The sequence below is a fragment of the Diabrotica undecimpunctata genome, chromosome 1 (genome assembly GCF_040954645.1).
Source record: "Diabrotica undecimpunctata isolate CICGRU chromosome 1, icDiaUnde3, whole genome shotgun sequence".
Classification (NCBI taxonomy): Eukaryota; Metazoa; Arthropoda; class Insecta; order Coleoptera; family Chrysomelidae; genus Diabrotica; species Diabrotica undecimpunctata.
This window is the reverse complement of record NC_092803.1, coordinates 165,992,622-166,016,308: the sequence shown is the minus strand read 5'-3', so window position 1 is coordinate 166,016,308 and position 23,687 is coordinate 165,992,622. Positions and strand designations below refer to the sequence as shown.

Here is a 23,687-nt window from a genome sequence, read left to right as displayed (position 1 = left end):
TATAAAACTAGTATACAATATGTATTCAAAGAAAGATGATACTGGAACTCCGGCCAAGTTCTTACGACTGAAGTATACTAAGGACAAAGTATCAAAATATGATTAAGATAATATTAGACATCACATTCAATCCTTTGTTTAAGTGGAGTTCAATGGCCTAGAAGGGCTACTTAGACTCCATTCCTAATTTTGCGGTCACAAAGATATTCAAAATTAAAGACGTTAACAATGAAATATTTCTTACCTGGACACTCCAGGAAATCAACAACCTTTATTCTCGAATTGAAAAGTGTTCATTTTTCAAAGATTTTTAAAACATCGCAGAACTGTACCACTACAGTAATCTTCCATATTCGAAAGTTTGTGAGCTAAGATTCACCCAGAGTGAACTACTACTGGTAGAATATAAAATAAATGCACACAATTACGAGTTTGCCAAAGCCACAATTACGAAGAAAAGAGGACGAAACTTGGAGGAGGTACCCTTGGATGTCCATGTAATAAAGAACAAAATAAATCATTCACAAATAAGAAAATTGAAAGTATTCAGTTTTCCTTTTCCTATTTGCCCCCCGAAGATCGGCAATATAAGGCAGCATTGATTTCAGGGTTAAATTTGTTTTTTTGCTAAATTTTTATAAGCATTTGTATACGTTGAGAACCAGAAGGTTACATGTGCAGTGTCGCAATGTTCTAAGTACATCTTAGCAACAATCTGAAGTAGTTATAGGAAAAGTAGACTGTAGTTTGTTTTTTTTTATCAATAAACTTTTAAGAAAACTGGTGTGGTTAATATATCTTTTTATGATTAACTTTTTTTTTAACGGTTTTATTCATACAGAATCAGAAGGTTCCATGTATAGTGCCACAAGGTACTAAGTGCATTTTTACATTATTTAGATATGCCCAATTTTTAATGAAAAAATCAATTTTATCTTAACATTTTTAATGAATCATATGAAGGAATGTCTAAAACTTAGTTTGCAACATTTATTTTAAGGAAACTTCAATATACTGTGATGTTCTTTGATCTTTTGTAAAATTTCTGATTTGTGACTTAGAACCAAGTGAACCCTCTAGTTTTCAGTTTACGAAAGTAGTACGATTGACATGAAATTTTGACAGTTCTTCTTCTTTTTGGCATTTATTCTACTGAATAATCGGGCAGTTTTTGACACTATACTTTTGAAGGTTAACGCTACCGGATAATTCCGATAATTCGTTATAGTCTCTATCTCATGGTTAGGCCTGGGACTTATATCTTATAACTAATCTATAACTACAAACAATATTTTCTGATAGAATCAATGTATATTCTGATATAATATGATCGATAACAATCGAAGAATCGAAAAACCGAATACAGTATTTCATCGAGAAGGACCAAACTTACTACTGGCATTTGCAGACGATATCGATCTAATAGGAAACACACGATTAAGGATGAAGGAGATGAAACAGACTGAGGTTCGAGAAGGAAGCAGAGAAGATGGGGCTCCAAATCAATGAAAACAAGACGAAATATATGTATATGAGCCGCAGAAACCAAAGCAGAGACAGAATCGGTCAGAACATCACCATCGATGACTTTAACTTTGAGCGCGTTAGAGAATTCAAGTATCTTGGAACAACAATAACTGAAGACAATAACGGAACACAAGAAATAAACAACAGGATCCAGTCCGACAACAGATGTCTTTTTGCCCTCCAAAACCTTATAAAATCGAAATAACTAACAAGACGTACGAAGATAAAGGTCTATAAAACAATCATACGGCCCATTGTGATGTATGGAAGCGAAACGTGGACGATAAAAAAGGCAAACAAAGAGAGACTATGTGTTTGGGAAAGAAAAATCCTAAGGAAGATCTTTGGTCCTGTGCTGGATGAAGCATCAGGACAATATAGGATAAGAACTAACAAAGAGCTCGAAGAACTTTACCCAGACGCCAACATCATAAAATAAATAAAGCCCAGAAGACTCCAATGGGCAGGACACCTCAGAAGATATTCTGACGAACGAACAGTAAGACTGGTGTGGGAGGAAGTCCCAACTGGAAGGAGACCACGCGGACGCCCTCGTCTCCGGTGGCGAGATAATATAGCAGGAGACCTAAGCACCATGGGCGTGGAGAATTTGATGGAGGTTACTCAAGACAGAAAACAGTGGAGGCATGTTGTCGAGTCGGTTAAAACCCACGAAGGGTTGTAACGCCCTGGAGAAAAAAAATTAGTAATATATAACTTCCTGAATTTTAAAGTCAAATTAGTTTTAGTTTTTAAAAAATATTACGTACTAGCAGCTGAACGTATGAAACAAATTTATTAAATTGTTAAACAAACTTTTAAACCTTTATTAAATTAATAAAAGCTTTATAAAATATTAAGGTTTATTAAATACTTGATACTTTCAAAAAATCAAATATTCTATTTAGAGGCCAAAGTATTAATAAATTCGTCGTATACAACTTCATCGTTGTCATTTAACACAACGTCCTTCATCATTTCTTCAATTTCATCATCGTCAAATTTATCACCGGTGCTAGTCAAGATATCACGTAAATCAAAGATACTAATAACACCAGTACTTTTTCTATCTAAAAGTTGGAAGGACTCTCGTAGTTCTTCTACCATATTCGTAGTGCAAAGCTTGCATTTCATCATGTTAATAAATGTATCAAAACTTATTGTGCCGAGTTCTTGTTTATCAACTTCTGCAGTGATCTTCTACAAAAATAAGTTGTAAACAACAGATAAAGCATCAAATTACCGCTATTAAAAAAACTGCTGTGAATATGAGATTGAAGGACGTCGACAAACTTGATCTTAAACTTGAAGGTGATCAAATATTTGATAATTATCTTAATAGAAGATAGATACAAAGGCCACACAGAAATTTTAATTTAGATAGAGATACCCAGGTATGCGACAAAAGTTTAATCAAAGAAATTAAAGCAAGAATAGTAGCTGGAATATAGGTATTTCCTCGCACTAAATAGTGACTTATTCCCAATAAAAATAGTAAATTGTGTCATCAATCACTAAGAAAGATCTTTAAAAGGTTACAAAAATTTCTTTTACTAAATTCTATAGCCAGCCCTACCTTTAACTCTTTTTCTGTGGGGTTTTGTCCCAATGCTCTCATTATAGTTCCTAACTGGGAAGTCGCAATTTCGCCTGTTTGATGTTTATCAAAAAATGCAAACGCTTCTTTAAATTGCGTTATAATATCAGGGGGAAAACCGTTAGTTATATTTATTTCGACACTCATTTTAAATACCACTAATCATTGATGACATTTATAAATTTGATAACATTTAGCGTTAAGACGGTGACGTCTTATTTATTTATTACAATAGAATTCATCTAGTTTTTCTACGGACCTATCAATTCTATTAAAATTGGCATATAAATCGCAGCGTGGAAAAACTTAATATTATTTATGAGAATTTATTACGTGTACATTGTATATTATTGACATACGACGAACATATTTATTGATATGCCCTTATCGCCCTTTTAGGTATTAGCACGACACTTTTTTATGCTGCCCAGCTAAGGAAAAGTACCGTAAGTCCAAAAATATTGAATATTGAGTTATATATGGTTTTCTACATTTTCCACCATGCAGAATTCAATGGGCTACTCAAAATTGCCGTATCTCTAACAGTGATTGAGATATAAAAGAATTTTTTTGCAGTGCTTTAAAAGTTTCAAAATAGTAAGCAAGACTGCCTTAAGTACAATAGACTAACCAAGAATGCAGTAACTTCTTTGAACATATTGCGTTTATGCTTAGTACACTGGACTTACGACAGTCTTGCTTAGTGGTTGTTTAAACAGCTGATATACGTACTTGCATTTTATTTGTGTTAACTTAAAATTGTGCTAATGTCAGAACGAAGTTACATCGACGCGGGGGATATGACACAAGCATGACAGACATATTTTGATGTTTTACGATTTGAGACTGTCATACGCGTGGAAACCGTAACGAGCTGCATACTGTATTTTGTCTACGACGTATAAGTAATTTATTTTTAAAGTTGTTATTGTACTTCCGGTCTCCGGTACGAATATATGTTGGTCATAGACGGTTCTTCGATAGCCATCAAGCAACAATTTTCCCTGATCATGATTACAAAACATACGGAGTACACTGTTTATACTAACCCAAGTCGAAAATATACTTTGCAGATATGGATTACGATCAACTGATAGGTTTATGTACAACTCTCTTCTTAAAGGTATACAAAAGTGCATCCGCGCGGGATAAAAGTTGACCATCCTTTTTATACTCCAAAAAGGACCATCAAATATTCAATGTTAAAATCTGTCAGATATATTGATAGAGAAACATCTAGTATATAGTTTTAGAGTATATGTAGTTTTAGAGTATATATATAAAACATTAATACAGGATAAATGTAGATATTGTTCTAAGCTAGATATTGAAAAATCTAGAATCATCCTTGGTAAGTAATTATCGTTCGTCACAAATTTCACTGAATATTTTTGAGAAGTAACATACATTGACTATGATATGAAGTAATTTATTGATATCTGCGTTAACGCATGTTTATCATACATCCCTCAGAATGACAGGGTGACACATCGGGCTTATCGGTTAAGCTGTGTTAGACTCTATTGACGTAGTCGACAAACCCCATCATATACTCAAATTTCAGAACTAAGTTGGCATTTTACAACAAAAAAAAAAACATCTTGTTTTGCTTTTAGTTTTTGTTAAAACAAAGACCTATGTACTGTGACCTGATGATGAGGTACATATTATAAGCCTCACAATGGTAGCTTATTTCAATACACAAGAAAAAGTGATGAGGGTAAGAGAGCACCCAATATCATTCAACAGGCAGCTTTAACTTCAATGGCTTACCACAAAAAACACTTCCGTGCTATGAAGTTAAAGCCAGATCACATGGTGAGAATGTAAAGCTAGAACTAGAGCTAGTGTAGGTTATTTCAATGGGCGAAATATTTTTCTAAAAAACAAGAGACACTTCTAGCTAATTACCTAAAACAAGCTTCGTATATTTATTACGGTTTAACATTCAAGGAGCCCAGAAAATTCGCCTTCCAGTATACCAGTGTAAACCATCTAAGAATTACAGATAGCTGAACAAACAAAAAAATGGCAGGTCCAGATTGATATAAATCTTATATTAAAAGGAATAGAACATTATCCTTGAGGACCCCACAAACCATCAGTGTGTCATGAGCCACTTCATTTAACAAATTAAATGTAAACATGTTTTTAATAATTTCAAAACGGTATATAAGCGTCGAAATTTGCAAGCATCGAACATTTGGAATGATGACGAGACGGTTATCACAACTGTTCAGAAGCCGGATAGAATATTGCACGACGTGGCTTCAAGCAAAATAGACAAACTCACGTCTGCCGAAAAAGGAACCCTTGTAACCCTCACTGTTGCAGTTTTAGCAAGTATCCTCCGTTCTTCATTTTCCCGAGAGTAAACTACAGGGACCACTTTATTAAACATGCACCTGTCGGAAGCCTAGTATATGCAAATTTATCAGGATGGATGAAAGAACAACATTTTGTGAAATTTGTCAAGCATTTTGTGTTTTACTCAAGATGTTCTGAGGAGCGCCCTATACATTTGCTGCTCGACAACCATGAATTCCACCTTTTTATTGATGCGTTAGATATTTGTAAGGAAAATGGAGTAACAGTTTTATATTTCCCTTCACACTACTCGCACAAATTGCAGCCTCTAGATAGAAGTGTTTACGTACCTCTAAAAAAATACTGCAATTCAGCTATGGATAACTGGATAGTAAACAATTCAGGTAAATGATGTTCCTGTCATTGTAAAATTGAGTCTACTTCTAGGTGCTACGCCAACTAATATAATGACTCGGTTCAGTTAGACAGGGGTATGTCCTCTGAATGAGAATTTTTTCACAGCAAGTGACTTCTTGCCATAATATATGACGGGCAGGCCCATACCAGCAAATAAAGAAAGAAACGCTACCGAAAACAACAGAAATATTTTAACAGTGGCGCAAGCTAAAACATAGAGAATTCATCCAGAATTCTAGAACATTTCCCAGATGTCAACGACAATTTTTCTGCAAACATAGTCGCATCGAAAAAAATAGAACCTACAAGTTCGATGTTGCTTTCTCCTAAAGAAGTAAGGCCGTTTCCAAAAGCAAGTCTTCAACAGAATTCGAGAAAATCACGGAAGAAGGGACAAACTACTATTTTAACCGATACTCCGATAAAAGACAGAATACGAAAGATAAGAAAGGTCCATACAAAAAAAAAACATCAAAAATATGAAAATTAGAGACGGTAAAAAATTTCTTTTACGGTAAGAAAGCCTGATTCCACCTAAGTCTGCAGTTTATTATGACCCTACATCCTCGGAATAGTTTCGAACCTACGACTCGCTCTTCACCAACCATCTGGCTGCCGTTTGCATTATATCAATTGGTGATCTTTTTAGCTATATAAAAATGAAAAAGGTTACATATCTGTATAACGTTTCACGTTTCTCCTATATTTTGTGACTGTCGTGTATCATGTTAACCTATCAATTTACGAGTAGGTATATTATAAAAAATGCTTGATATTTGATTTTCCCTTTCTTTAAATCAACTTAACTTTGCATCGTTGTGTTATTATCAGGTATTTAACGTAAAATTTTAACTATTCAGTATACTCACTATGTATTCTCCGATTAATTTAAAAAAAAAAACGTTTATGAAACATTTTAACATTTTATTTGAGATGGGCGTAAAAAGTGTGCTCAGATCGACTGCGAAACTATTTCAAAATAATATTTCCAATTAAATAAGAAGAAAAACTTACCATGACAACAATAAGTTTTTATGACACTAATAAGGTTATTCTTCTTTTCTTTAAAAGAACTTGAAATGTCATGGAACATTCATTTTATTTTGTGTCATATTTTGTAACATGCAATGAACAATAAATTTTCCTTTCTTTATATCAATATATAAGAACATTTAAATGGCTTTTACCCACAATAAAGGTAAATATATTATTTATTATTTTAAATTATATCCGTTGCTTTAATCATGCGCTATTATTAAATAAAGTTTTAAATTTTTAAATAAATTAAAAATATAATTTTAATTGCTTTCTATTTTATTTCTTTAAAACTAAAAATACGCTATTCTAGCTCTTGCAACAGAAGCTTACTTTCAATACCACCATACAAACTTATATATCAGAGCAATGTACTATTCAGTAATTTCACAGTTTACAAGGAAGATAATAAAATCAAATCTACGCTTTAAGAACCAATTTTTATCTCTGGTTTTACTTAAAGTACCTATTTTTTTCTTACTGAAGCTCCTTGGCTTTTGGATCTTTTGATATATCTCAATTTGTCGGTACCAGGAATTGAACTCTAAAATGATAGTCAAATATGACACTGTTTTAACTACCATACTCTGTACTATGAGTGTCTTTATATCTATTTCATACCCAACCTTGATTATTAGCCTCCCACTACTTCATAAAGGCAGGCAAAGGCAAATTCTATTAAATCTAACATAAACGTATTAACATGTTATTCAGTTTTTGTAGTCTGATAAGTCGATCAATGTTCGTGTTAAACGCCACTAAAATAGGTATCCTCCTCTTGTTTTCAAACCTATCTATTATTTTTTATACCATATTTAATTCTTTATATTTGTGATTCTAGTACAAAAACTTATTGTTGTCCTAACCTCTTCTACTTCATTTTTGGAGGGAGCATGTTATGTATGGTCGCAACTGCTATATGGAAAGCTCAATCGGTAAAAAAATTGGAGGCATTCAAAATGTAGCTATATAGGCGTATTTTTAAAATTCCTTGGACTTCAAAAGTCTCAAACGAAGACGAATTGGACAAAGCAGAAAGCTTATGAACACAATTCAAATAAGAAACATATCATATCTGGGCCACATATTTCAAAACGATAAAAACTCTTTTTTACACTTCATGAAGCAAGGAAGAGTAGAGGGAAGAAAAGATTTGGAAAGAAATCTTGGTCGAGAAATATCAAGAGATTAACAGATATTTCACGTTGCAGAAGATACAGAGCGTTTAATTAAGTGATCGCCAACCTTCGTTAAAAGACGGCACAATAAGAACAAGACCCCATTTTCTTTTTTGCTTTTGCTGTTTTTATTGTTATTCGTTTAATCAATCTTCATTCTTTAATTCGTTTTAGGTATCCTAGCTACTTGTTGTATTGTTTTTTATGTATTTATTTCTTTGTACAGATTCTAAAGTGGTTCATTTATTTGTTTCCCCTCCGTACTCTATCTTTATTTTGTCATACAATATTTTTAGTATTTTTCTTCCCCATATCTCTATTTGGTTTTACCTATTACCTATTAATATATGTTTTATTGAATTACAGATTTAAGATTTTCAAATCCAGATCCACATTGCAAAATCTATCCAGTAAATCTATGAAATATAAGAAAATTATGCAAAATCAAAACCAGTTTTTAGAGTCTATGCTTATTCGACTTCTTGATGAGGCTAAAAAATTATCGAACGATAAAGAACTTCCTGTTAGTCCAGAAGAAGAACGCTCAAATAAAACACTGAAAAAGGAAATAGAGAAATTAATAATTGAAAACAAGAAAATTCAAAAATTAAGAAGTAAAAATATAAAAATTAAGGAAGATCGCACTCAGAAAAAAGCAAGGTGTCTTACAATCTTAGAGAATAATGTGTCAGATATAGAAGACCTATCAAAGCAGATTGAATCACTTTCGCTGAAAAAACAAAAGTACAAGGAAGAAATAGCGAAATTGCGAAATTCTTTAACAAAGAAGGATGAAATTATTAAAAACCTAAAAGCAACTAAAAACACATGTGATATAAACTCTGGAACAAAAGACTGCCCACATGATAATATCGATTTACGAGAACAACTAGATAGATGTAAAAAGCAATACTACAAGAAGGAAAAATCATACATCAAACAAATCGAGGATTACAAACAAGAATCGCAAAAATTTAAACAGTTATACGAGAATCTTAAATCCGAAAAAGCGTTAGATAAACGTGATCAAAATTGTTTCCTTCGATCAGACGAACCGGCTGATCTACATAAACTTACCCAAAAACTTAAGAGTTTAGAAAAAGAATTAGAAGCATCTACATTAGAACTTGCTGAATACGAAGAAGAAAATAAATGTTATTGCCAAAAAATTGAAACGTTATTAAAAACTATAAAATGCTTACAAGAATCAAAGCTAAGATCTGAGCAAGATAGTGCAGAATACTGTGAACGTGTTAGCAGATTAAGAACAGAATTTCAAAAAATATGTGAAGAGAAAAACAAAGATATACAGGAACTAAATAAAAAATTGCAGGTTATGAAAAATCATGAAAAAGAAATTATAGATTTAATGGATAACAAAGATGATGAAATAAAATTACTTAAAGAAAGAATAGTTCAACTCGATAGTGATAATAAAAGATATGTAGTAATGGAAAGTAAATATAAGGAGTGCCAACAAGAATACGAAACTTATATCAATCATTTAAACGCCTCGCAAAAGCTGTTAACAGAAACCTATTCCAAACTTGATTCTTGCGACAAAATAATCAATGATCTCAAAAACAGAAATAATACTTTGGAAGAAAAAATAAGCGAATTGCAATTTTCACTCGATGAAAAAGTGAATGGAATCGCTAATTGGGAAATAAAGATAAACGAATTACAATGTGCAAATCTAAAGCTTAATAAAGAATTAAAAACTAAAGAATCTGCTATAAGAAGTCTTGAAACTTGCCTTCAAAGGAGTAATCGAATATTAGAAAACTGTGAAAAAGAAATGAACTTTGTTGAAGAGCGCAATCAGCTATTTACAAACGAAATGTGTCAACTAAAATCTAGGCTTGAAGCAGACTTACTACAAAATCAGTACTCGACGGTACAATGTAACGATATGGATAGAGACAACGATAAAAGTTATTCGGATGAAAATAGCGATACTGAGATAACAAATTTAAAAAATAAATATGACGATTTATTAACAACAGCTGCTGCAAGGGAAAATGATATTGAATATATTAAATCACAAATAGTCAAGTGTTTTGGTAAAGAAGTTTGTCAGTACACTCCCACCTCTGGTAATGAACAATCTGGTAAATATACTTTTTATTATTTCTTATTTTATTTATATTTATAATAAAAAAACGGTCCATATAGTGCGTCGAGGTACAGTATATTGAATATTATAGAAGATATTAAAAAAGGAGTTAACTTTTTACTTCACATTATAAAATTATTTTCGAACATTAAATTTTTTCTGGCTGTGTGACAGAAGGTGGTTGCAAACTTAGTGAACTAGATTATAATGAATTAACCTTAGAACACCAGTACACGATAGGCTCGAAGGCACCTTTGCACACTCATGGTAAATTATGGGCGGGGTCATTTATAGAGGTGAGAAACACGTGAAAGAATAGATATAAAACAACAAAAAGAAAACAGGGAAGAGAACTAGAGAAAAGAATGGAGCGCCACTTTTTTTAAATGTTTGAATCGCAAAAAAAACAGACATGGGATATTCACAAAACAAAGCAAATATGATTAAAATAAAAAATAATAAAACGCAATGTATCAAACTATATTCAAAAACTTAAATATCATAAATATACAAAATAATTCAATAAAATAATCAAACACACTGCGCGTCATTAAAAAGAAGAAATTTTTGGCATTTTTTAATTTTTAAGAACCCTACAAGAAATTGATTGTCATTAGTGATGTTTGTTTAATGTTTAAGAATATGTTCTAAAGCAGTATGCAACCATTTCTTAAATAGCAAATATCAAAAAAACTTCTCCCAAAATGATGATTTTAATTACTATTTAAATGGGAATAAGCCACAATTAAAGGTTAAAGTACGTTTATTGATGTTTCAATTTCCACTTCGGAAATCGTTCTAAAAATACAAACATTAGTAAATTAAACAAATTTTTCCGAAGTGGAAATTGAAACGTCAATAAACGTACTTTAACCTTTAATTGCGGCTTATTCCTATTTAAATAGTAATTACTTTAAAATGCCACAAGAAAATAGCTTCAGAACAATATTAAATGATGATTTTATTGGAAATTTTTAAAAATTAACATTGTAAATTTTTTCCGCGTTCTTTATAAAAATTACAATAAAGTCGTGATTTTTAATATTCTGTATTATCACCTCTATTTTGAATTACACTCCTCATTCGACTTAGCATATGGTTTAATCTGATAATAGGCAAGTTATTGCTAGAATATATAATATAAGGTAACAAATATCTGCAGCGCACTTTCAACGCCATCATCAGAACAGGCTATTTTCCGAATCAATGGAAAATTACACAGATTATCCTGACATCAAAACCTAGAAAAAACCAGACAACCTAAAATCCTATAGACCTATAAGTTCACAGTCGATTCTATCAAAGGTATTCGAAAAGCTTCTATTAATAATATTGATTTCAATCTTAGAAGAAACTGAACTGAACAGTCAATACATCAATAATATCCGCTACACCGATGACACTATGTTACTAACAACCAGCTTAAATGATCTACAAGCCTTACTAGACCGAGTGAGAACTGTGAGCGTAACATATTACAGACCTTAATAATAAGAAAACTAAATTCATGGTTGTCAGCCGTGCAAAATTAGTTCCCGGAGCACTAATGGCAGGTAGGGAAGAGATCCAGATAGTCGATAGATTCACTTACCTCAGAACTACCCTCCACTCAAAATGGGACTACGATCAAGAGATTAGATACAGAATTGAAATGGCACGGTCTACATTTACCAAGTTGAGATCCTTGCTGTGCTGCAGTAAACTCAGTTTGGGAACCAAGATGCGGGTAGTGAGGTGCTACATTCTTCCAGTGTTACTATATGGAGTTGACGCCTGGACACTGACGCAAGCCACTGAAAAACGGATTGAAGCCTTCGAGATGTGGATCTACAAGAGGATACTAAAAATATTGTGTGTGGACCATGTCACCAACGTTGAGGTCCTACAGCGCATGACAAAAAGAAAAAGAAGTGCTTAATTTAGTGAAACAACATAAGCTTGAGTACCTCGGCCGCTTGATGCGGAACGAAGAAAAATATCGAATTCTTCAACTTGTTATGCAGGGTATGCAAGTATTTGGCGGGAAAGGACCACGACGCCGTCATATCTCGTGGTTGAAAAACCTCCGACAATGGTTTGAGATGACCTCCGCAGAGCTGTTTCGCAGATCAGTCAACAAAACCATGATAGCCTTGATGATCGCCAGAATCCGGACGGTATAAGGCACTGAAGAAGAAGAAGAAGTAACTAAACTTATTCCGTATCACCAATTTGGCTTTTGGCTAAAGCATGGGTCAATCGAGCAGGTGCACAGAATATTAAAAACAAATCTTCTACGGGCTGGAAAGTAAATCCTATCTATTAGCAGCCTTCCTAGACGTCAGTCAAGAATGACTGATGACAATAATGAAGTGCGTAGGCCGAACATTTTAAACCAAATTATCTACCAAACAGATTTAATGTTTAATCAAAACCATGGGTATTTTAAATTCTATCTTCATAAATTAACACGATAAATTAGTAACATTTAAAGTTGCTAAATAAAGAAAAGGAACTCTCCACTGGAAGAGGCTCCTACGCGCTATGTAAACAAACAAATTACTTATTATTCTGTATTTTTGGATAGATTGTAATTTTAATTGGGGTTAAGTTTTAACTAAAAAAAAATGTAATCCTGAGACTGTCGGTACTGCTTATCTAGTAGTTCAGAGTTTGGACTGTTTTAAAATTGACCTTTACATGGCCTATTGGGACCAGGTCCCATGGCCTGTTTTGGACCCCAACGTTTATATCACTAACTCCCAATGCCTCTGACTCCTATTTTTTTCGCTTCCACTAATGTCACAACCTCTTCAGGCACTGATTTTTTGAACGAGTGCTCTAAATTCTGACATTTAATATTTATTAAAGAGATGTTTATAATAACTTAATCTAGTTCTTGAAAATACCTTGATGAAAATATGTAGAACGTAATTAAAATAAAACGATAAAAGATCACGAATCGAGACTGTTGTAACTCATTTTTTATGTAATTAAGATAATTATAAAAATATATCTACATTGTTACCAAAATTTATTAATCTATAAAATGAATGTTTTTATAGCATTAAGTGATACTTTTAATAATGATCTTACGAGAGTAAAACAAATTTAAGACAGAAATGGTCATAAGTGACTTTTGAATGAGTTACAATAGTTTTCGATGGAGATATTTTTAAAGTAATAAATACCAGAATTATTTGTTTTTTAACTTTATTTATATAAAATATTATATATTTTGAAAAAGGTACTGATCTAATTTGCAGTTTTATATTTTAATTCAATTTTCTTTCTCTAACTCTTCTTCGCTCTCAACTGAGTCAATTTCGAGCTCGACTTTAGAAGGTACATAACTCTTTGAATTAGGATGTTTTTAAAATTCATGATATAATGTGGGTATTTTGCTAGTATGTCTTCTTCTTTTTGTGCCACTCCTATCGGAGATTGGAAATCATCAAGGCTATCCTGACCTTGTTTACAGCTGACCTAAAGAGTTCATTAGTGGTACAGCCAAACCACTCTCTCAAATTACGCAATCATGACATTCTTCTACCTGGATTCCGTTTTCCTTCTATTTTTCCTAGCATTATATTTTGAAGTAATGCGTATTTATGTCCTCTCATCAGGTGACCCAATTATTCGAGTTTTCTTCGTTTGATCGTTGACAAAATTTCTGGGTCTTTTCCTATCCTTTGCATTACTTCAAAGTTTGTGACTTTCTCTTTCAACCCAACTTATCTTCAGCATTCGACGGTAGCACCTCATCTCGAAACTTTCAATATTTTTTATGTTGTTCTGTTTGAGAGTCCAGACCTCTACACCGTATAATAGCGTGTTAAATACGTAGCCCCTTAAGATTCTTAATCGTAGAGGGATAGTATGTGGTAATGGGTAATGGTGCATCATACAGTTTTGGTGGAAATTTGATGGTAGTAGAAGGCTCCTCTGCATTTTCGATTTAATTTTATGTCACAAATTTTAAAACCATCATCGAATTCGTATTTAAACCTTATAGAATTTTGGTGTTCATCCAAAAATTTTATTTCTCGTATTTTGCTAACTTTTATTAATTTTTTTTTTGTTATTGTTGTCAATTTTCCAATTCTCGGCATGTCTTTCTGTAGTTTTAGCAATTCTGAGTAATGTAACCAACTGTTCTGGCACATATATTATACAAAGGATTGTCTTTTCTTTACATTTTCGATAACAGCATGCATACTGTCACCGTCGTTCTGAGTGTGGCATTTTTTCAGAAATCTAAACAATATCAATGTGAAAATGTGCAGCAGCAAAATTATACATCGAAAACACAAAACTATTCCTATTTTGTCCCCCACAGTTGTCTGAGTAGACTATTATCGTTGAAACACTTTGTTTTGCCTTGAGGTCTAAAAATTTCCAGAAGCAACTGGCAATTTCACTTGGACCTCTTTTAGCAACCTGCTCATTCCAGATATAGCAGTAGCCCTGATTATTTCGAACATCATAAACTGTAAAGTTATATTGAGAGTATTTGCTTTTGTAGTAAAAATCACTTACGTTAGACAAAGGGGTAGCCAAAACCTTTTGAAGATCAAAGCAAGCCACATACAAGTTTTGATCACTTAGTGCAAGCTGTTTGTCTATGTCTTTTAAGTTTCGGATAACTGATTTGTTTTTCATATGGAACTCGTACTTCTTGAGCAATTTTGCTTTTTCAGTATCTCCAGCCATACTAAAAACAGAATACTGGTCCTTTTTTGGTTTAAAGAACCCAATATTGAACTGTTCATTGAAAATATCAATACACTAGCGTGGCGTGGCAACTGTAGTGATGTTATTTTGTTCACAATACTCGTTGTACAATCGGTACATTTTCTGAATATTTAGCCCTTCTTCAAGGTATGTCGTATTCTTACGCGCATAATGGGAAAGTACTACAGGAAACTGATTTGTGTTATCTTTTACGTTGTCTATAAGTTGTTATGTCTATAGATTATGTGGTCTGTTTTTATGTGTGTGTTTTGCATATTTATCTTTCTCTAATAATCCACCATGTTTCAGTTTTCTTAATGCAAGTGATGTAGTGATCCAAGTTTCTGAAACATTAAGGGTTTTCAAGAACATAGTTTTGCAAACACGTTGTTCTTCATTGCAACCGTGGAAGTATTATTCTCGAGAGTAATTTCTTCGAGACCGCTATTCTGCACTAATAGTTACTTGTTTTTTTGGCAACCTATCTCACATAATGAGCAATAAAATCCCACTTTCTCGTGTGATCTTTTAACTTCCAAAATTCATTGAAAAAAAAGGTCTCTATTTTGTCTAGCTATTTTGATAGCACATTTTAGTCTACATGTATTTGCGAATGGTGCACCTATCTGTCTTCCTTTAATTTTAATATCTGTTCGATTTTCATGTTCAAGTCCCAGATTTAGACTAATTTTAGATTTTTCATCCACCTACTCTCTATCGATTATAATGCTTTTTCCACTTGACTCTCTCTATATTGCCCCTGTTTCTGTTCTTTCTAATTGTGGTTGCCTCAGTTATATTCTTATTAGGTTCAATTATTACTCCAGGGATGTTTTCTTTGTCTGTCGGAATGTAATCTGGGTCAGTATCAGACTCTGCATGAATTTTTCCCCATCGCTTTCCTTTTTAATTATTTTATTTTCATTTCCATTGACATCATTCTCTTCTAAGCTTACTGAAATTAAACACAAAAGAGGTAAATAGATAATAGTTTTTCATGCAGAATTTAAACCAACCTGTAGTAGATTCAGGATTAATATCAGTCTCGTGGTCACTATGATCCTCATTCGTTTTTTTTGTATTTGCTTTCTTGTACAATGATTACAGCAATATGTTTATCTTAAAATAAATAAGTAGGTTTTTACTTTGTTGTTGTTATTTTAAATAAAGTTTATTATGACTTCACCTTCAAAAGAACGATAAGAAATATCAGTTTCAGTGTTTTTATACACTTTCTCAGCTAATTCCAATATTAAGTCACTTTTGGAACACATTATTTCAGTTATAATAAAACTAAACTTTTGAACATAACCTTAAACTAGCACCGAATACCGAAGTAACTCATGTTACGATACCTAATGCTATCACCTCGAATAATAACGAAGACTATTATAACTCAAGATACGATGATTTTCTACGGTTGTTTTTCATAAATCGGAGGTATTATAAAACGCGTACAGGTAATATTGGTTACACACCTGAGATACGATTCTTTCCTGTGGAAGAGATCTTTATGTTTTATTGTTTAGCGCTCGTAGGTAACTCAAAAAGTGAAACATTTGCTTTACTACAGTCTTCGTTAGACCAGTCGACTTTATCCCTTATTTTCGACTCCAACACTTTGATCACAAGTCCTGGGTAACAATTACCCCAAAATGATTATTAGCGTTAATTGGTCAAGTAAGATCGCGTTTTGAAGCCCTTTTTTTTAAATATTAGTATAATACTATAACAACCTTAAAAATAAAAAACTGGAGAAAAAAAGCACGAAACAGATCAGAATGGAGAAGAATCCTGGAGCAGGCCAAAGCCCAAAAAGGGTTGTCGAGCCAGTGATGATGAAGTATAATACTCCTCAAATTTTTAGTTTCCATTTTGTTAAAAAATACATTTAACAATTTACCTTTTGTAGACTGGCTTTCTTACTACTTAGTTGAATAAATATTAAAACTGATAAAGAAAATGTATTTAGTTTCTGCAGTGGCAATAGATATGGTAAGATGCAAACAAACAAAAAACAAGATCAGTGTACCATCTTTCAAATATCAATTTAAAGCATTGGATGCTAGTTTGTTTATTTATTGCGTTTTTAAAAATTATAATATCTATCATTTTGCTTTATTTTATAAATAATAAATACATTAATACCAAAGTCCAACAATCCACTCCCACTGGATTTATATCGTAATACGTAAATATATTCCAAATAACCAGCAATTTTGGAAGATTCCCATCAAGGAATTTTAGAAGAGTATCACCGAACTTTTCCCGAAATCCTTAGTAATATGCAAGGAAATTTTAATTTTCACTCACTAGGGTATTTAAAAATTTTTCGTTAAATCTTACCCTTACTAAATGTAGGTGAAGGTAGAGGAGTCAAAATAACGGGGAAAATCATTTCCCATTACATATAAATTGGTTTATGTGTATAAATATAATCGGTTATGATAACTGCTCTGTTTGGTTTTCTTTTGATCATCCTATATATTAAAGAGTAGTATCTCAGCCTTGAATATTTCTATTAATATAATAATAATAGAACTTTTGTTATTTTATTATATTTCTAGAAATAGGTAATATGCCTTTTAACAGAACTATTCAACTAGGAAAAAGCTTATCACACGGCAATGAAAACCACTATCTGAAAAGACCAGAAAGTAGATGGGGTAGCAGAATGGAATACCAAAAATGTAAGCCAAGAAGTAGATCTCCAAAGATGTCGTTATATTTTAGAGCAAAATCTTGTCCAGGCAAAAAGGTGACCCATATATTAAGAGTAAGATCATTTAGTGCTCCAAGCTTTTGCAGGAATTGGGATGCAACCACTGGTTAGTATGTCTTACAGTTAGTAATGCTTGAAAAACTATTATAACTTAACAATTTAATTTTTAACAAATAATATACCATTTATTCACTTAGTAACTCAAGATATATTATCGTATTCCAATAAGTCCTTAGTACATCATGTTGCAGTTATCGCAATCCTTTATTTATAGTAGCTTTTTCTGCGTTTTGTCTACTATTTTTGGGTTTGCTGTTGTATTCTGCACATAAACTCTAAAACAAAACTGATACCACTATAAAGACATATGTCAACAGACTGAACTGGATAACATTAAGTATGGTTCTAGGGAAAACTGGCGTTTAGCAAAAGAAGTGGTAAACCTGGACAAAATCAAATGGGTAATAACTTATTTGAGCTATATAAATCACCGGATCCAGACCAAATATATACAATAATGGGAATTCTACAGAAGGGAAATAATCTTCTATACAAAAAATTAGGTTATGTTACTGCAGGGTAGGACTGAGGTCCATACCAAAATTATCGAGCCTAATAAGGGTTACTTTTATATCCAAACCTAGAAAAACTGGAGAAAAAAGTCCCTGAGGCTAAAATCTGATCTCATTCGTACTGAAAACTAGAAAAACTGCTCGATAGACATATTAGGGATAGAGTATTGATTGAAAGTCTGATATAATCATAGTTAATCCTCGTATACAGGATTAACTATGTTCTGGAAATTTAAGAGGTGAGGTGGGTCCATTTCTCGATATAGGAAAGCATACCACAACACCTCCTACAAAGCAATTACTAGGACAATTTCGTCCAAAAAGAATAAACGAAATAAGTTGAAGATAAATAGACTGCACTTTGACGAGCAATTTAATATACGCTACGTTATTGGAGGAAACAGAAACCATCTTCAAGACGGATGAAAACTCCGTGCTCATATTTCAATGAAAAATCTTGAGAGAACCTCATTTTCAATTCAACTTTAATTTTAGAGAAACCTCAATTGAAATACTGAACTAAATCTCACCCTAAACAGAGTGAGAAGAAGGGCTGGATACATACAACTGGCAAACATACCAATCATAGAGAGCGGAATCCGAACTCTTGACAAAGGTACGTTCTTCATCCTTTAGGTCTTATATGTCCTTAAAATAAAACATCTTGCCACTGACAAGATGGGTACTCACCAGGCACCCCACTAAGAAAATTTCCTTCCTTCCGGCCAAACTTCTCAATTTGGCTGAAAACGAACTTCCTGATGAGTATTTTAACACACTAGAAGCGACGCCAATAAGATATTGCAGATTTTAACAATCTACAAGCCAAAAATGCTCAATCGAATGAGCCGTTCCCAAAGTATAGCTGGTAACACGCGAAAGTACCTTTGCAGAACAGCATTGCTAGCTGGGTAAATTTTATGTCCTCTCTTGTAGAATCTGGTAATGGATGAGCTAAAAACTAGACTCAGCAACGACAGGCATCATGCCCTGTTAGAGATAGAATGCAAAATGCTCTTACTGTTATTACAGAGTGGTATGAGCAGAGACCTCCAAGGAAGCGTGATATAATTTTTCAAACATTATTATTGCATCATCCATACGATCGGCTATAAGGACGATGTCATCTGCATACTCAAATGACTGAGCTTTTCTCCATTTATGTTGAATGTATTATATATTTTTGAAATCAGTACAAAAAGTAGAATCCAAATATAAAATATGAAAAGGGTGAAGTAATTTAAAAAAATAAGGGATGATACGGAGGGTGAGGGGTGCCTTTCCCAGCGAGTTAAAATATTAATTGATTTGCGCTTTTCCTAAAAATTATAATTTCAAAAGTTATTTAAGGTGGATAGTTTTATCTGAAAAGCACTGTATTATTTACCTAGAGTCATCTGGGATACAGTTTTGTTGGTCAAATATAAAAATGCTTTACATAGAGAGACCTATGTATATAGAGAAGAGGTTAGCTACCGAGATTTTCTGAATGATGAACAGTTGCCCAAATTTTAATTTCCTTTTAACATTAAATTTGTTAGTATTTGTAGTATTTTATACCAATTAATTATAATAAATAAATATCTATTTGATTCTAGTGACAGAAGCTGCTATGGATATTATAAATCCTTTCTCTGTAAGCGGAAGTAAATCAGCTGATGAATATTCAGAAGCAGGTAGTTTATCAAAACATGTCAGAGGTTTAACAGTGTCTCACAAAAGACAACAAAATGATGTCAGAAGCGTGAAAAGTGATAGTAGTTTAGAAGATAATGTTATTAAACCCATTGAAGCTGCTTCTAGTAGTACTTCAACTAGAAGCCCGTGTACATGCATGACGGTGATATCAAGAAGATATAGTCTAGATAGGCCAAGCAGAAAACATTGTGGGTGTCGGTGACACATGTTATAAAAAATTGTATGAGTTTGTGATGTTAATTTGTATCTTTGTAGGACTTTTATCAAATTATATAATACATATCTCATGTCTTCTTCAATAATAATGTTCTTTTCCCATTAATATCTTATAGCAAAGAATAATAACATAAGATGTGATAATTGTAGTTTACCAATGTGTAACTTTTTTTATTTTAATGTAGCTAGGAAGGTCGCCAGCTGATATAATACGGATGGCAGCTAGATGGTTAGTGGAGAGCGATTTGTTGGTTCGAAACTAGCTTTTAAAATTGTCATTTGGTTCAACAGAATAAATTACCACAGATAGGAAGAAAAAGATAGGGAAAGGGTGCCACTTAACTTTTTGTAAATAAAAGGGCACTGTTAAGAAACCTTGGATTTTTAACGATAAATTACGTTCTGAAAACAAAAAATGTAAAAGATATGAAAGTTACGATTGTTGAGTAAATGTTGCCAGCACATTGGTAGAAATAAACGGAAGATTTGTTCCACAAATTAGGATGGCGATCTTACTGCCATTTAGAGCATAAAAAGTAATGTAATTAATTCCAATTCGAAGGATCACCCACTGCCGTGGGAAATGAGAACACAAACAATAAACAATACGTAATTTAATGATTAACTTTGTTACTACAAATAAGTTAAGATCTAGCCAAAGTTTTAGCGCAAAGTTTTTATATCTAAACCGCCGATCGCAGCCCAATTTACACGAGTCCGCGAAACACCACACGAGAGCACAGTTACAGTTTAAATGTGTTACTGATAAAATTGTTACATGAACCAAGGATGTTTCCTGCAGTATTTATATACTTGATTAATAATGAGCGTTTGTGAAACATGTAGCCTTTAAACTATAATCTATGTAACAATAACTAGGTATACTCAATACGCGAGAGTCTAAAATTCTTAAACCAGAAATGCGTCGAATTTGATCGAATACTAAATTAACACTGACTAATATGCGAGAGTTGAAAACTCTAACCAAGACACGACCAGCTTATCTGGCATACAATTTGATACTGACTACGTGACTACTTTTAAATTATTACTGCCTCACCTATCAGGAGTCAGGGTAAATTTCTTCAAAATTTCTATTAGGTAGCTAAAATCCCCTTTTGAATGATTGCTAACCGTTGATTTTCTAGGTAGCAGTTTTCAATGGTTAAAAACAGCTTTTAAATGCTTTATACCTGCGATTTCTTTGGAATTTCCACGAAGAAAGTTACCTCGGTGGATTTTATGAAGTTAGAAATTGTTTGCTACTAGTGGCGTAGCAACACTTGGATATTTTCTTACAGAAATTTATCCACACACTCTGTGAATAAATAACCAATACGTTCGGTGGAAAGAGTCCACACACTTACCTAAGGCTTATACAGCCGGCTGTTTCAATTTTAATATGTAACCATTGCAAATTCATAAGCGAATGCAATAGTGTCAAATTTAAGAGAGAAATAGATGAGACGAATGATAAGCCGCGACCAGGTGCATTGAGTACTACATCGACAAACAGTAATGTGGCATGTTTAAAAGGCTTAATTAGAGAAAATCATTGAATTCCAATCAGAATAATTTCACAAAATGCTGCTGTGAGTATATAATCTGTCCGTAGTGTCCCTTACAAACTGGGTTATAGCAAAAAGTTTGTGTGCAATGAGTTCCTCATCTGCAAAAACCTTGGATTTCTTTTGTAACATCTTATGGAATACAAACAAGATGGTAATGACTTTCTTTGCTGGCGAACAACCAACCGTAGAAATTAAAAAGTCGAATAGAACGAGCCCGAGCTACTTTTGTAAAAATGAGTAACGTACTTTGCAACCACGATCTTAGTATTGACCTTGGCGTTTGAACGACATATTGCTATATCTTTCCAGTGCTACTGCATGGAGTGGTACCGTGGACTCTAATTGAGGCTATGCGTAAACACTTAAAAGCCTTTGAGATATGGGTATATAGACGACTACTAAGAATAAGCTGGGTTGATAAAGTTCTTGATCTCCTTAGCTCCTTAGACGGCTGAACCAAACAACACAACTTTTTAATATAATAAAGAGATGCAAGCTGGAATACTTCAATCACATTATGAAACACCCTGAAAAATATGAATTTTTACATATGATCAGTCAGGGAAAGATTCAAGGTAAATGTGGTCCTGGTAAAAGAAGAACATCATGAAAAGTTTAAGGCACTGGTACAATGGTAATAATTTTGCAATTCATTTTTTTTTTTAATTGAAATTATTTTCAATCTTCTTTTTTTCCTTCTTGGTATGTTAGGCCTTAAGGCCTATTGTTTCCGGTCTAATTTAGCAGTATTTTCAATGTTGGGGTTTCCATATTTTTGGGGTCTGTCTTGTGGTCTTTTACCTTCTGGTTTTCCATCTCATAACTGTCCGTGCAATTCTTTCTCTTCCTATTCTGTTAATGTGTTGATTTCATTCTCGTCTTCTTTGACTTCCCCATCTGACGATATCATGTACTTTACACATGTCTCTGATTTGTGTATTAGGAAGTCCATCTCTTAAAGTTTTACCTACTATCGCCCTCAGTGTATTTATCTCTGTTGTTATTAAGACTATATAATATTCTTTATAATTGTTGTTTCTGCTTTGGTTTCTATCATCATCATAAGTGGCTCGACAATCTGTTGTGTATCTTGACCTGTTCACAAAGAAGTCGTCACTCTTGTCGATTTCTGGCAATTTCCCTCCACTTCTGATCCTTAGAATCTGTAAGTCTTCTTCCACATCATCAATCCATCTCCTTCGTGGTCGTCCTCTACTTCTTGTGCCCTCTGGTTTTTAAAATATTAATCTCTTCGTGTATTCGTGATTTAACATCCTAGCTCATCAATGTGACCAGCTCATCTAAGTTTCTGCACTTTACGAAATTCACAATATCTGGATCGGTGTATAACTGATATAGTTCAAAGTTGTATCTTCGACGCCTTAGCCCATTCTCATTTACAGCCCCAACAATATTTCTAAGAATTTTTCTCTCAAAAATACCAAGAAGTCTTTCATCATTTTGAGATAAGGTCCGCGTTTCAGCCCCATATATCAAAACCGGTCTTATTAAGGTGTTGTATATATTGAGCCTTACTGCACGTTTTATATTTTTATTTTTTAAATGTTTCTGGAGACCGTGAACATTTCTGTTTGCGATTGCTATGCGTCTTTTTATTTCGTCGCTTGTCATGTTTGTTGCGTTTACTAGCGATCCAAGATGTGTGAAATTCACACTGTGAATTCTTTGACTTGCTTAAAGGTATGGTTGCTAATTTGAATTCTCTGTTGGATATTTCGGGAGTTTTTAGAAACCAATATATATTTGGCTTTTTCCTCGTTTAACACAAGTCCTCATTTAATTGTCGCGTCCGTAAACCTTGTAAAACACTGCACCATGTTTCTCTACTTCTGCCCGCCTTAACTATATCTTTAGCGAATGCGAGAATTTGCGTCGATCTATTAAAAGTAGTTCCATTCACTCTATACCCTGGCCGCTGAAAACATGGAATCCAAGGTCGCATGATCACTCAATGCAAGCATAGACAGGCGCTCGAAACTAGACCTTATGGGAAACTG

The 23,687-nt window shown here is 33.2% G+C and overlaps 2 protein-coding genes across 4 annotated transcripts; one reads left to right on the top strand and one right to left on the bottom strand.

Moving 5' to 3' along the window:
- Positions 1-2,350: 2,350 nt before the first annotated feature.
- Positions 2,351-3,307, bottom strand: LOC140441188 (neo-calmodulin-like). Its single transcript, XM_072531757.1, has 2 exons — positions 3,104-3,307; positions 2,351-2,727 (listed from the first exon to the last, which is right to left on the bottom strand). The coding sequence occupies exons 1-2, from the start codon at positions 3,269-3,271 to the stop codon at positions 2,428-2,430; spliced, it is 468 nt and encodes a 155-aa protein (XP_072387858.1). The 5' UTR covers positions 3,272-3,307; the 3' UTR covers positions 2,351-2,427.
- A 3,617-nt stretch (positions 3,308-6,924) lies between these two features.
- Positions 6,925-20,203, top strand: LOC140441184 (uncharacterized). Of its 3 annotated transcripts, none has more exons than XM_072531733.1 (4): positions 6,925-7,046; positions 8,428-10,157; positions 17,458-17,718; positions 19,783-20,203. In XM_072531733.1, exons 2-4 carry the CDS (start codon positions 8,480-8,482, stop codon positions 20,082-20,084), a joined length of 2,241 nt encoding a protein of 746 aa, XP_072387834.1. In that variant the 5' UTR covers positions 6,925-7,046; positions 8,428-8,479; the 3' UTR covers positions 20,085-20,203. The 3 variants fall into 3 exon arrangements, with proteins under 3 accessions (XP_072387834.1, XP_072387845.1, XP_072387823.1); XM_072531744.1 differs by having other exon boundaries at positions 8,428-10,172; positions 17,497-17,718; XM_072531722.1 differs by having other exon boundaries at positions 8,428-10,172; positions 19,783-20,202.
- Positions 20,204-23,687: the final 3,484 nt, after the last annotated feature.

Coding starts and splice junctions, on each gene's coding strand:
- LOC140441184 (XM_072531722.1), top strand. CDS start 8,480: ATGAAATATAAGAAAATTATGCAAAATCAAAACCAGTTTTTAGAGTCT. Junction 10,173..17,457: donor CTCTGGTAATGAACAATCTG/GTAAATATACTT, acceptor TTATATTTCTAG/AAATAGGTAATATGCCTTTT. Junction 17,719..19,782: donor GAATTGGGATGCAACCACTG/GTTAGTATGTCT, acceptor ATTTGATTCTAG/TGACAGAAGCTGCTATGGAT.
- LOC140441188 (XM_072531757.1), bottom strand. CDS start 3,271: ATGAGTGTCGAAATAAATATAACTAACGGTTTTCCCCCTGATATTATA. Junction 2,728..3,103: donor CCACAGAAAAAGAGTTAAAG/GTAGGGCTGGCT, acceptor TTATTTTTGTAG/AAGATCACTGCAGAAGTTGA.